A 15,194-nucleotide genomic window follows, 5' to 3' on the forward strand; every position below is an offset into this window, starting at 1 on the left:
TCTAGAGTAGAAGCAGGTCACATGACTCTCTCTGTAGCCATGTTGCTTTGTTTTCAACTCCCTCTCTTTCTTTCTTTCTTTCTTTCTCCTTGGCTTTGTCCGTTCCTTTCTCCTTATCTCTCTCTTTCTCCCTCAAGCTGACAGGAGAAACTAAGACAAACATTATCAGGGGTCCCTTTGTTTAACTATCTATCTGAAAGGAGGGAGCAAGATCGGAGGTGGGTGGAGGGTGGGGGAATAGATGCCCAGAGTAGGGTGTGGGTGGGTGAGTGGGTGGGCAGGTAATGTCGACATCAATTGATATATCAGCTGTAGAAATATATTCAATTCTTTCAGTTGCAAGTAATTTTTTTTTTCTTACTAGAGTGTAAATTATAATAATACGAGGCATCTTCACTGGCACCATGTCTTCTGTAATAACTTTATGACATGCATTGCATTAAAATAATGATCTCTGTCTCCTGAATGTGATGAAGTCTTATAAATCTGATTAAATGTTTCAAGACAAATGTGTTTCTGTGGCGGCAAAGTGGAACATTTGTTTCTGTGATTTCCTCATTGCATATTCCCATGTTTGCTTGAGTTAATCCTCAAGTGTAGTTTTCCTTTGTATTGTTACAAAGACTACTGTTCTGTTAATATCTGTTTGCTGACTGTTTTACGTGGATCTGGTGTTCTCTCCTTACCTACCAGATACCTACCTACCTACCTACCTACCTACCCACCCACCTACCCACGCACCTACCTACCCATCCACCTACCCACCCACCTACCTACCTACCCACCCCTCTGTCTCCTCCATCAGTGTGTAGATCAAGAGCAACGACCTGCTAATGACATGGTATGAATAGACACATTATCAATCACTTCTGATGTGTGTGTGTGTGTGTGTGTGTGTGTTGGCAACTCAATGTTGTTGTCATTAACATTATTGATCACACAGTCATGAGTTGAAACTTTAACCCGTCAGCATTCAAACTGGCCATATCCAGCCGAAATATTCTTCCTGTCTTATTTGATCACACAGTTGGATCCAGCCACTCATACCCACCCTACAATGTCCTTATAAAGATAAGAAATCACATCACCAAAATCTCAAACTTACAAGATAATGCATGATTAAATGAAAACAATGTGAACAAGAACACTCGGAGAGTGCAAACTTCCGCCATGGCAACACTAATGTCCTGTCAAGGATTAGCCAGAGATGATTTTTTAAAATGAGAATATCTGAAATAAACTCGACTGCTTTCATGAACGAGAATACTAAAAATGAACCCGACTGCCCTCAAAAATTAAGTAAAAAAAAAACAGGAAAAATAATCTAGAATCCGTGTCCGGTTCCAGATCAATCCCAAAATCTAATCAGTTCATGTCTGCCATGAGGCCAAGCATCCCTGAAAGTGTCATCCGAATCCATCCAGCGGTTCTTAGAGTGGTTCACATTAGGAAGGGCATCCAGCTGTAGAAACCATGCTAAAGCAGACACTGGAGCCTGATGCAGTCCTTGGAGCCACCACTTTTTGCCAAACCATCTGATGCATGTCAGCATGGAACATGGATGGTAAATGATGATGATACACGCATGCGCGCACATGCACCGTATTCATTTAATGGCATAAACACCACATGAGCATATTAGATGTACCCTAATTTCAGCAGTGCAGATTCAGGTGAAAAATTGTTTTTAGTCCCTTGAAACATATAATATGGGTCCAACTTGCATATGTGACCCCTAGGGGATGTATTGAGATGTGTTTTTGGGGAAAAAAGTGCATCTTATACACCGTGAAATACAGTATGTAATATATGAGATAGGTGCAGGCATGGCTGTGTGGTAAGGAGCTTACTTCCCAACCACATGGTTCCAGGTTCAGTCCCACTGCGTGACACCTTGAACAAGCATCTTCTACTATAACCTCAGGCCGACCAAAGCCTTGTGAGTGGATTTGGTAGACAGAAACTGAAAGAAACCTGTGATATATATATATATATAAAGATATATCTATTTGGATATATATATATATATATATTATATATATATATATATATATGTTTGTGCGTCTGTGTTTGTTCCTCTGACCATTGCTTGACAATCAATGTTGGTGTGTTTAGCAGTTCGGCAAAAGGGACCGATAGAATAAGCACCAGGCTTACAAAAAGTAAGTCCTGGGGTTGATTTTTTCGACTAAACAAGAATAAGAATAAAAGAATGTGTGTATGTATATATATATATATATATATATATGTATATATGTTATATTATATTATTTTTTATTATGAAAATTGTAATTTATATTTTAATTTAAAACGAAAAATTAATGCCTTGGTTAAAAAATAGCGAATTGTATGGAATAATGAAGCAACACTGATCTGTGATGGGTTGATGTTGGCGTAAGGTCAGAAGTCCTGTAGCTTCTGATCTGGTTGTCTGACATTGTTCTGAAATGCTGTGTTTTTTTGCTAATTATTCGTTACTGTCAGTATTTTAAAGGTCAGCTAGCATCTAATATTGCTGAATAGGTAGGGTGAGTGTTTGGCTTTCACTCTCGGCTTCTTCTGTTTTATGGGTTATTTTGTGTTGTTTTTCAACTAGGCACCTATTAGCAGCCATCTTCGTTCTCTTGCCAGTTTCTGCGTGTGCACTTAAAACCAGACATTTTTACTAAACCTTCTCTGTTTTACTTTTCCTTTTTTCCTCTGATAAATTTGTTTTAGAAGGTAAGTGTGTGCCTTTTTGCCAGTTGCTTTATCCATTTTCTTTGGGTATTTCGGAACAACAACTCCACTTCAAAAAAGGGAGAGAAAACAAAAAAAAGAAAAAGAAAAAAAAAGAACAGAATGAATGAAAGAAAGAAAGAAAAGAAAAGTCCCCTGCTAAAACTGTGGAATTATGGAATTATCGTTAAGATATTGCTAAACTATTATTGGTATTATTAAATCATTTAATTTTGGAGAAAATAAAATTTAAAAAATGAAAGAAAAGCAAAGAGGTTTGGGGAGTGTTTTTTGCTTGCGTATGATCTCTGTGTGGGTGGAAGAAACATTTAATGAAATATATAAATCATGCATATATATATATATATATATATATATATATATATATACACACACACACACATATACATATTCTCATACATGTATATTAATATATATATATATGTGTGTGTGTATAATGTAAATGTTTGCTTTTATGTCAAGTTACATGTGTATAAAAACATTTTAACATTAAACTTGAAGGATTACATATTTATTAACTTTGACAAGTGAAAAGTTGACAGTGACTTTGAAGTTTTGGTGATGAAGTCGAGCAAGTTGAAACTTCTAAGTCATTGCCAACCCTTTACTTGTAAAAGTCAATGTATGCATGTGTGTGTGTGTGTGTGTGTGTGTGTGTGTATATATATATATATATATATATATATATATGATGTAATGTATATGCATGTATACATATGTATGTATGAGTATATATATATATATATATATATATATATATATATATATATATATATAAATATATATATATATACGTATATATTTATGTGTGTATCTGTGTGTGTGTGTGTGTGTGTAGCCCTAAATTTTTCCCAAGCAAATAAATTTGTGCTCCACCCCTGCATCCCAGCATTTATTATTGTGTTTATCAGAGAACACACTACCACCTTTATATTTAATATTATTAATTTATTCACACGTGTCATTAATCAGATTTGTCGTTAATCACATGTTGATTTAGAATTAATTATTATGGATTTTAGTTGATCAATTTTTCAGTTTTCTACCATTTTTTTTTTTTTTTTGTTTCCATAATTCTTCTCTTGAAGACAACACTCTGTGAAATATATTCTTGGTGCCATGAAACAGCAACACTGCATTTACATTGTCTCTTGACCTGCTAGAAATAGCAGCCAAAAGTCTTTCATATCACATGCCACTTTTTTTTGTGTTTTTAGAAACTCTGGGAGATCCTATTGGATGTAAGCATAGGGTAGGGGTGGGGGATACAAATAGATAAAAAAAGGAGTGCCATGGTTGGAATGTCTTTGTTCATAGTTCCCCTGTCTGTCAGGGTTGGTTTGGAACTACCGTATTTTCTGGCCTACAAGTCAACATACTGTATGGGGTAGACATCTAGTGAAAACATTCAAACGCCATTCCTCATATTTTCAATTCCTTCTGCATTTCACATGGAATTTCCAATCCTCTTTTAGGAATGAGAACCCAGTTTCGAAATTTCCCCAAGACACCTGATGAAGGCTGGAGGGTATATCAGCTGAAACATTGTGTTAACAACAAACAAGATGAGGACAAGATGTTAACAAACAAGATGAGGACAAGTCAATTGTAAATAATGTAAATAATCTAAATGTTTTTGGCTATAAATTTTGGTCTGGAGAATTTGACTTGTATGCCAGAAAATGTGGTGGGCAGCAGCAATTTCTAGCGCTGAAACTTAGCCAATAACATTTAGTCTTTGATTGTCAAGTTGTAACATTTTATTTGTCATGGCTTAATCATTAGAATTATCAGAAAAAATAACTTTCACCAATATTTTTGTTCCACTTCTTTCCATTCAGTGTGATTATTCCTTCATAAATTCCACTTATTCTGTAGATTTTTGCATTCTGATTCATTTTCATATATTTAATAATTTCTGGTAGGATGACTTTGGTTTTGTCATCAAAAATTCTTTGATTTTGGTTTTAAATTCTTCACTTCTCAGTCAGTTCTGAGAATTTCCTTTGTTTATTCCTCTTTTCCATTCCTCTGGTTCTTCAGACTCTTTCCTACAAGTTCTTCTGCTTCTCTTGTTGTTGGTGCTGCAGTCATTTTACCAAATTCTTGATGAAAAAAAAACCTTTTTGAGTTCAACTGTTTGTTTTGCTCAAAAAATTATCCCTTTTCAAATAAGGATTCTTCTTGTTTCGGTCAGTCTTTGCTCTCAAGAACTTTCATATTTTTGTTACATAACTGTAGTATTTGTCTCTCCTTTTTGTTTCATTCATGTCTTTTATATTTCCACTTAAGAGATTTTTTTTCCTGTAATTTTCTATATTTTTTCTATTTGTTTCCCACATTGTTTGGGTTTTGATATTCTAGTATAAATGGTTCTGAGGGAATATCTAATTTCATTTGTAATTACTATGACTGCTATATATATATATATATATATATATATATATATATATATATATATATATATATATATCCCAGTGATATTGTTGCTAGCATCCATTATCATTGTTTCACAATGACCAAGTTTACAATTTTTATTGTTGTTTATTCCTACAATATTTCTTTTGAAAGATGCAACTTTTGCTTCAATAAACTTTGGAAGTAAAGAAGAATTTCATGGAATAACTTTGCCGTTATTAAACCTGGTGATTAGAACATAAATTAATGTTGAATTTTGACGGGAAGTTTTAAGTTTGATTACTTTAACCTTTCATTATTTAAACTGGCCCTGTCCAGCCCAAATATGCTCCCTGTTTTATGATCTAGTCTGCCAGATTCAGCCTATCACACCTACCCTTCAATGCCATTATAAAATATACAATCACATCAACAAAATTTCAAAGATACAAAATAATGCAAGATTAATTTTTAAAAAAGGTGAATAAAAAAAGTATTACAGAATAATCTGAATGTAAAAGGGTTAAAACAGAAAGTTTGCACCAGAGGACCAAGGACGGTCACAGCTGGGTTGCTACCAAAAGTGTTAACCATTTCTTCCGTTAGAATTTCCTCCTCAGACTTTTCTACTCTTAAATCCTTCTCGTATTCCTTTTACTCTTACGACTGTTTGTGTTGTCTTTGTTCAGCTTTTGTCGGTCAGTGTTGTTGTACAAATACGTTAAAGATTGATTTCATTTGTGGGGTTCTGTTTATTCTGCTTGTTTTACATCTGTGAAGTGGTTTACACTTTCAGTCTCTTAAACTTTGTTTATTGTCATTATTACACTTTTTTCCTTGTTTATTTTTATCATTATATATTCCTTCTTTTAAGTGTTCTGCGTCTGTTTTTGATATCTTTTTCGTTTTGATGTCAGTCATCACTGTTGTCATTGGCGTTGTCATCACCATTTTAACATCCACTTTTTCATGCTAGCATGGGTCAGATGGAATTCATTGCAGTGGATTTTTCTGCAGCCAGATGCCTTTCCCCTCTCTAGCCCAAACTTGTTTCCAAGCAAGGTAACATTTCCCCATGGCCAGACATGTCTTTCTGGAAGATTGGAAACAAATGACACCACTTGTTTGATACAACCTGAAACCCCATGGCTGGGAGTGAGGCTTCTTAACCACACAGCCATGCCTGTGCCCGCAGCCACAACCTAAAATATGAGCACAGCTCAAAATGATTCAAAGCAGATTGAAGTATAAAGCATAAGGGACAATTTGGAGAGATGTGCATTTTGAAATTAGAGAAATTAGAAGAATTGTAAGCCATAGATTTCACTTTGTCTTCATTATCAACACCTTATGACAGTTTGAAATCATCAGACATCATATCAGTTGTCATTGTCATCATTACTGTCATTAGCTTCGTCGTCATCGTTGTCGTTATCATTATCATCTTAGTCGTCATCATTGTTATATGGGTCAAACCAACTTCCATCATTATCAGGAATATAGCCACAAATAACTGAGCTGATAACAAAAAAAAAAAAAAGAGGATTGCCTGACGGAAGGGACAAAGCACACAAAGGGGTTAGGCTATTTAGGTCAATCTGTGCTGCTTGTGTGGTATTTACTTCATTGACCCCTACCAGAAGGATGAAAGGCAGAGTTGACCTCAGCAACATTTGAACTTAGAATGTGTTAAAATGTAACTGGATGATGAATGACGAAAGCATTGGAAAATTGCTTAAGAAAAAATTTGCTTTTAAGAAAAAAAGGTCACAAAACGTTGATTTACCCAATTGATACCAATCTGTCTGAGACCCATCTCTGGTTGCAGGATTCCAACTTCCGGTTTTAAAGGGAACCAAATCAAAACCTTCCATGAAAATTTCCTATTAATTTATTTTCCAAACACTTGCTTTACTAAATTCTTCATTATATTTTCCATCTTAGTTGAAACGAAGGCAGTGTTATTTCAAGAGAAATGTGGTAATAAAACGGTTAAGAACGACAAAGTTATCATCCAACCCATGCCAGCATGGAAAATGGACATTAAATGGTGATGATGATGATTATTTTACTAAATTCTTCATTATTTTCAAAATTAATTCATTAGAAATATGGTAACAAAGGAATTAATTATTAATTTTTAACACTTACTTAATGTGTCGTTTAGTTTATGGGAAAAACAGGAATTCCCCCGCTTCTTCTGCTTGGTTAAACAATGAAGCTATATTGGAGTTAATTATTTAAAACAATTAAAAGAAAACAACAGCATAATAAATATATTGCCTCATTACACTTTGGCTTGGTAGACCTGGAGCTTATACCACTCTACATGAAGAGGATGGCTGGGAATTTGATTCGAGATGATGATGAATATATAATATTATAAACACTGCTGATGTATAAATATTCTTTTCTATTCTTGGCACAAGGCCTGAAATTTTTGGGAAGCGGGGGGGGCAGTCGATTAGATCGACCCAGTATGCAACTGGTACTTAATTTATCGATCCTGAGAGGATGAAAGGCAAAGTCAACCTCGGCAGAATTTGAACTCAGAACTTAAAGACAGGCGAAATACTGCCAAGCATTTCGCCCGGTGCCTAACGTTTCTGCCAGCTTGGCATCTTGCTGACATACAAATGTTATAAACACATAAAGTATGGATAAATGCAGGGGTGGCTGTGTGGTTGAGCACTTGTTGTTGTCCATGGACAACGGACGTTAAATGATGATGATGATTTCTTCATGTTTCGAAGTCCATTGTTGTTGTTGTTGTTGTGATTGTGGCTAAGAAGCAGTTTATTCTAATATCACAAATGAAAAATGTTTCTGTATGTTAAAATTCAAATGGGAGAAAAAAACTTAAAAAAACAAAACAAACTATACAGGTGTATGTATCAACCCCCCTCCACTAACCCATATGAAATTGTTTCCTCCCCCGCCGCCAGGGCTAAGTACTGCTCACATTGAGAAGCAGAGCAAAGCTGTTGAGGATTTGTTCTTTAGTCGTGAGACTGATATGATTGATGCGTATCTTGAAGCTTTGTAGACAAAATAACTGGGGGGGGGGGAGATGTAAGCAGGGGGAGGGATTCCTCATGAGTTTTGGGGATAGGGGAAACTTTACTGAATTGTTTTAGTATAAAGTCTGTAGTGAAAGACACCCTGAGGATGGTGGTGGTGGTGGTGGGTTAGATAGAGATGTATGAAGGGAGTGAGGGTGGGGGGATATTACATTGTTTATAAAACAGAAAGTGTTTACAACAGCAGCAGCAGATGAGACAAGAATGGAACACAGTATTTTGGTGGTCAAAGTAGAGAGTTGGTGGAAAGAAAAGTGGGGCAGGGTTCACAAGTGAGTTGGAGAGCCTTTTGGGATGTGATCTAGAAAGTATGTGTGTGGTAATTGTTATTCTATTCCAGATGCATGAAGCCGTAATCTAGGTCAATAACTGTTGAGGTAGAACTTTCTAACAACAATCGTTACTAAAGCCTTTTGCTCCTTAACGAACTTTACCCATCAACAACTTTTCTCAGTTCCGGGATGGCTTTTCTGCGTTTTCAGCTCTGCTTCAGAATCTCACCTCCAGTTATTTTTTAAAGTTATTTTTTGGCCTCCCTGTAGCTTCAGATATTTCCCTAAAGGAAGGCCTTCCTCTCCCAGCTCATCTTGGTTTTGTATTGTCATTGATGCTTCTTCAACTTGGCTTTTGTCTCGGCATGAGTGTTACCTCTGTGCCAACCCATTTTTACCTCAGGGAATAGGTGTCCATATTAGCCTGGCCTCTATTCTTTGACCTGTCCAGCATGCACCCCGTTGGCATAGTTTTAAGGCCATTGAGGTATACAAGTCCTCACACTGCACCACAACTGGACCTTGTGGTTTCTGACTCCAGAAGGGTCATCTTTTAAAGGGTGTTGTTTTGTTTGTTATTGATGTTGTTGATCAAGAAGGCCATTTGAGACTATTAGCAGGGCTGTCTTAGTGGGGTTATAACCCCATCCCTTGGGCTATCCAGTGCACTGGACCCTCTAGTATTTATTTATTGAGGAGCAAACCATAGCATTCATCATCATCATCATCGTCGTCGTTTAACGTCCACTTTCCATGCTGGCATGGGTTGGACGATTTGACTGAGGACTGGTGAAACCAGATGGCTACACCAGGCTCCAATCTGATTTGGCAGAGTTTCTACAGCTGGATGCCCTTCCTAATGCCAACCACTCAGAGAGTGTAGTGGGTGCTTTTACGTGCCACCGGCACGAAGGCCAGTCAGGTGGTACTGGCAATGGCCACGCTCAAAATGGTGTATTTTATGTGCCACCCACACAAGAGCCAGTCCAGGGGCACTGGCAACGATCTCGCTCGAAAGTCCTTACACATGCCGCGGGCACAAGTGCCAGAAAGGCATCGCTGGGTACAGATGCCATCACAATTTCGTTTTCGCTTGATAAATTAAAATTGGATCCCTAGACTTGTGAGGTGTCTGGGTAAACTGCTCGTTGTGTCCATGCTATAAAACAACCCTGATTAGGAGGTTTGACACTTCTGTAAAGTGGGGTCGGTGGGTGGATAGGTCTGCAGTGCTGTAATAAGTATATTAATTTGGTTGAATCAATTAACTTCACAGTGAAGTAGCTATAGGAGGTGGGGGGTGCCTTCATCTCTAAAAACAATTACTTTAACAAAACAATAACCACCATTGCCTCCCCCCTCCCCTCATAACCAAACATTGAACAATGAACGTATTAAAACAAACAGAATTATTTTTCCAGACTTTCATAAGGAAATTACTATTCTAATAAGTTTCATTCATTCATTATCTTGTGTTATAAGGATTGATAATGTTTTGTGTTTTTTAAAAGGGTGAATGAAGTATTATTTTTTTGTTTGTTTTATTTTTCCTAAGTAGTTCTACTTGAATGTAGAATGATAGACTTGCCTCACACAAGTGACAGCAACAGTCTGTCTGTTGCTGTGTGTGTTTATAGAGAGAGAGAGAGGGAGAGACAGAGACTGAGAGAGAGAGAGAGAGAGAGGTGTAAGGAGGGAGGAGGGAGAAGTTAAGGAGAGACAGGAAATAACGCTGAGAGAGAGAGGAGAGAGAGAGAGAGTGTATGTGTGTGTGTGAGAGAGAGAAAGAGAGATAGTGAAAGAGTGTGACAGAGACTGAAAGAGAAAGAGAGAGATGGAAGAGAAGAGTAAGAAGAGGGGAGGGGGAATTTAAGGAGAGAAAGGAAACAACACAAATAGAGAGTGTGTGTGAGAGAGAGAGAAAGTGTGTGTGTATGTGAAAGAGAGGGAGAGTGTGTGTTTGTGTGTGTGTGTGTGTGTGTGTGTGTGAGAGAGAGAGAGAGAGAGAGAGAGAGAGAGAGAAACTTTATCTATTTTAGTTGCTTCTCTTTTTCTGATTTTTTTTTCATCTTGTTCCAGTCACTGGACTGTGGCCATGCTGGGGCACTGCCTCAGAGGGCTTTAGTCAGACAAATCAAACTCAGTATTTATCTTAATCTATTGGTCTCATTTTGTGGAACTGTAAAGTTAGGGGGACATAAACAAACCAACACCAGTTGTCGTGTGTGTGTGGCAGGGACAAACACAACACACCTCTCCAGCTTCCCAGACACCAGTCAAACCGTCCAACCCATGCCAGCATGGAAAGTGGACGCTAAATGATGATGATGATGATGATGATTTGTGTGCAGGATGGAGGTGGGGAAGAAAATACTGTTGGGGTAACATTGTGAAAGTTGCTTAGCAACCGTTCAACCACCTGTCTATTTTATTTTTAATTTTTTTAAGAAATTTTCTTTCTTTTATAATCACTTGCATTGATTTCTGTTGTTTTTTTCTCCATTTCAGAACAGCTTCTTGTATGCTTTTGGGAACAGTACCGAAACTGGAGCTCAGTTGATGTATACGAGTTCCAATCATGGACTGCCGGGGTCTGTTTGTACATCAGAGGCTGGATACATTGTATATACCACTGCGGCGCCAGGGATGGAGTCTGTCACAGACTCCTCTGGATTGCTGCCACAACCTCACTTACAGGAAGTAATCACAGAACACCTTGACAATCACTTGGTACATCCAAGGACGACTTTAATAAATGGACGTATGGCTCAAAACGGATTTGATAATCCGATGGACTTATCGAATGGTAAAGTAGTTCAAGTTATTGACATGAAAAAAGAGGATTCTCGACAATACGATCACAATCAAGCAGCTACGAATTACCATCACAATGGTGTGACGGTTGGCATACCAGAATCTCAACATGGTAAGGCAACAAACAATTCCTTTTCCTGATTTTCTCCATCGAAACTTTATCAGGCATTTTCTTTGTTTTCTAATCATGTTTTTCTTATAAGCATCTACCCTGTTCATATGCTTCAGTTAATCAAAAACTTAGAAATGTTTAACCCTTTCCGTATCCTATTTCTCTTGAAATGCACTTTCTTTTGTTTGTTTCAATTAATTTTGGAAGTAATGAAGAATTAAGTAAAATACATTTGTTATTATTAAGATGTTATTTGGAACATATCAGTCAACCTGAAATTCTGATGGCATTAATTTAGATCACTTTAACCCTTTTGTTACCATATTTATATTAAATATACTGCCTTTTATTTGTTTCAATTCATTTTGAAAATAATGAAGAATTAAGTAAAATATCCTTGTTGTTATTTAGCTGGTGTTTAGAATACAAAGACTAGTATGGATTTTTGATGGAAGATTTTCATTTAGATCATAAAGTTGTATTTTTGTTCTAGCCAAATAAACACACACACACTAGATATTTAGTCTTTACTCATTTATTACTGTTCTTATTTTATAACTCATATCCATTTATTATTCACTTAAGAATTTGATTAAAATTTTAATCATGGCATAATTACTTTAATATAAGATAAAACTGCTTATAGTTTTGGTCTCTCTGTTTTTCTTCTTCTTCTTTACACTAAAATGTTTTTCCTTGTTGGTTTATCACATGAATCGGTTAATATTTTCATATTTTCAACACTGATTTTTTAATATGTGACTGTTATCAGTTTGATAATAGATTTGACATTTGTTTGGCCGAACTCTTAATCTGGTTCCAACCCTCACACTAAACTACCATTAACATGACAGAAATGTCTTTCAGTGTAGCCTCCAAACCAGGTGTTGGTAACCTGTTTTGAGAAGTGGACCACATGAGATATGACTCCACACAGGGTCAGTTTTCACTTGGTCATTCAGAAAGTCCTGTTGGCTACAGTTTGCCCATGACTGCTTAAAACTATATGTTTACAATGACCATCTAAATAAGTCATATTTCTATATAAAATGGAATATTGTTTTTTGAGATACCAAATGAGGAAAATTTGTTTTATTTGTTTCTTACTGAAGAATTTAACACTTTCATTATTAATGTTAGAAATGGAGATATATTTTGTATAAAAAATGGTGAAACAACAGGATTAAACGAACTGTGACTTCTTGTGTGATTTTGAAGGAGTTTTCTACTCCCAGAACCCCCTCCTCCTCCTCCTCCTCCTCCTCCTCCTCCTCCTCCTCATCATCATCATCATCATCATCATCATCATCATCATCATCATCATCACCATCACCAATGATGACCATTGCCGTCATCATCTTCATCATCATAATTTCCACTTTACCATGCTTGCATGAGTCAAAACGGAATTTGTTGCAGCAGATTTTCCTACCTCCCAATGCCCTTCCTGTTAGCATCTCTCACCTGCTGCTTCCAAGCAAGATAATATTTTCCCTGTGGGTGAGCATGTTTCCATGGACGACCGGAAACGAGGGATGTCTCTTGTACGACTATGACATTTACTTACATCTGTTTGCCTGATGCCAAGACAAGACACAAATATGCACACTTGCTTGCATGCAGGAACGCGCGCGCACACACACACACACACACACACACACACACACACACACACACACACACACACACAAATATATGAGGAATTTCTTTGAGTTTCCATCGACCAAATCATCTCTCAAAGCATTGGTCAGCCCTTTGGATTTATAGTTGAGCTGCTGGTTTCGAAGTACGTAGTTATTCATAAATATTTTCCTTTCCTTTGAATTTGGAAAAGACATTGACATCTCAGCTGGGTAGCGAAACTCTTTTTAATGTATATTTTGCTTTGGAATTTTTTCCAAGTTTCTTTTCTTTTTTATCCTTTACAGATTTCAAGCTGATCACAAACAAAATATCACAGCTCTTTTGTTTAATCCAAGACAATTTGTTAGAGTTTGTGGTTATCTAAATTGGTTGATGTGTGGATAAACTTGCTCTTCAGTAGTGGGTGTGCATGTGACTTTAATACTCAAGTCTGTGTGTGTGTGTGTGTGTGTGTTCTTATGTGTATGTGATTGTCTGCTTGTAGTTCAGCCCAGGAACCTCAAATGGAGAATCCCTGGAATTTTCACAGTATCACCATATTTCTAATTGATTGTATCTCGAGAATCTGAGTTAGTCTGATTCTTTTTTTGGGGACAACCCCATCATTTTTTAGGTTTTTATGCAGATTTCGTTACATAAACCACTGCACTTTGTGTGTGTGTGGGGGAGGGGGATGGTCAAGGACAATGTAAGACGTCCTGACTTTGAAGCCATTTTGTCATTTTTACCTCTGTTAATTACCAACAACAAGACTTTAAAAAATAATCGAAAAACAACTTCAAAAATTATTCATACATAACAAACGGTTAAAGTTAAAAAAAAACAACGCATATATTTCGCTAACATTCACTTTATTATTAATAAATTTTCAAAAACGTTTTGTCAAGAAAAAAAAATGCAAATGACTCAAGGGACACAACTCTTGAATTCCTTTAGGAATTTTTTTTTTATCCTTTCTGTTTTCTGTTTTAGTTAATATGTTTAATTGTATATTTGAATAAACATTGATTAGATTGAGACAGTCATTTAAATATGTAGCATGACCTAATTATTTTCATGTGATTTTCACTATTTTTGATTCTAGAATTAAAAAAAAAATGCTTGAGTACCTTAGGAGAAATTTTTTTCTTATTTCTTTGGCAATATCATTATTGCACCCACCCCATGTTTTTTTTTTGTCATTAATGATTATTCTAAGAATAATTATTCTATGTTTTTTTTTTAATATTTTTAGTTTGAGAATTGACTATCTCTGACAAAATACCTGGTGGTATTTACTTATGGACATTTGTCTGTATTGAGTTTAAATTCAACTGAGTTGAACTTAGCTTTTTGTCCTCCTGGGTGGGGCCTTGATTAAATAATGCAGCTGCCAAGTCCTGGATCAGTTTCTATTTCTGTAATGTGTCCTGCATATGGATGAAGTTAAAAGAGAGGACAGCATAGGATGCTTGGTTTTGCATTTATTTAGTGTATAAAAATTATTCATGTATAATGAGTCCATTTTGGCTGTAAGCAGCAGGAGCACTACATAATTAAAGAGTGTTTTGTGTGTGTGTACAAGTGCAGGCATGGCTGTGTAGTTAAGTTTGCTTTAGAACCATATATATATATATATATATATATATATATATATATATATATATATATGGCTTTGGTCGGCCCGATGATATAGTAGAAGACAGTTGCCCAAGGTGCCACGCAGTGGGATTGAACCTGGAACCATGTCGTTGGTAAGCAAGCTTCTGACCACACAGCCACTCCTGTGCCTATGTTGTTTTGAATTTGAAAGTGATCTGAATGAAATATTTTCATAAATTGAAGTTTCTTGTTCTTTGAGTTATTAAATTTGAATAAGAAGTGGAATTCCTTTTAAAAATATTCAAACTCGGGTTTTGAAAATCTCTTTATAAACCAGATTATTTGATGTCCTGGATAATTGTGGGTCACAATGTGTGTTTGTTCTTCCCTTGGTTGTGCTTGTCTCTTCCACTGGGGCCTAAATTTTTTGACAATGTTATCATCCTGTCACCTTGGAGATCTTTTGATTAGCGCCTTCCAATCTCTTGGATGCAAGTTGATATCTTCATGGGTCCACCTATTGTCTGTGAGCCTTGTGACATGTGCAGTCCAGTA

The 15,194-nt window shown here is 36.4% G+C and overlaps 1 protein-coding gene across 5 annotated transcripts in view; it reads left to right on the forward strand.

Annotated features, from left to right (window-relative positions):
- Window positions 1-15,194, forward strand: part of LOC106876047 (recombining binding protein suppressor of hairless) — a 136,869-nt gene that overhangs the window by 58,894 nt on the left and 62,781 nt on the right. For 4 of the 5 annotated variants that reach the window (XM_089341237.1, XM_014924434.3, XM_014924432.3 and 1 more), the window contains exon 2: window positions 10,997-11,414. In XM_089341237.1, coding sequence (XP_089197363.1) covers window positions 11,048-11,414 — 367 coding nt within the window. In that variant the 5' untranslated portion in view covers window positions 10,997-11,047. Of the gene's footprint in view, window positions 1-2,631; window positions 2,722-10,996; window positions 11,415-15,194 lie in introns of those variants that run through there. The other variant, XM_014924435.3, reaches the window with a different exon arrangement.

Source organism: Octopus bimaculoides, chromosome 24, assembly GCF_046866305.1.
Source record: "Octopus bimaculoides isolate indiv1 chromosome 24, ASM4686630v1, whole genome shotgun sequence".
Taxonomy (NCBI): Eukaryota; Metazoa; Mollusca; class Cephalopoda; order Octopoda; family Octopodidae; genus Octopus; species Octopus bimaculoides.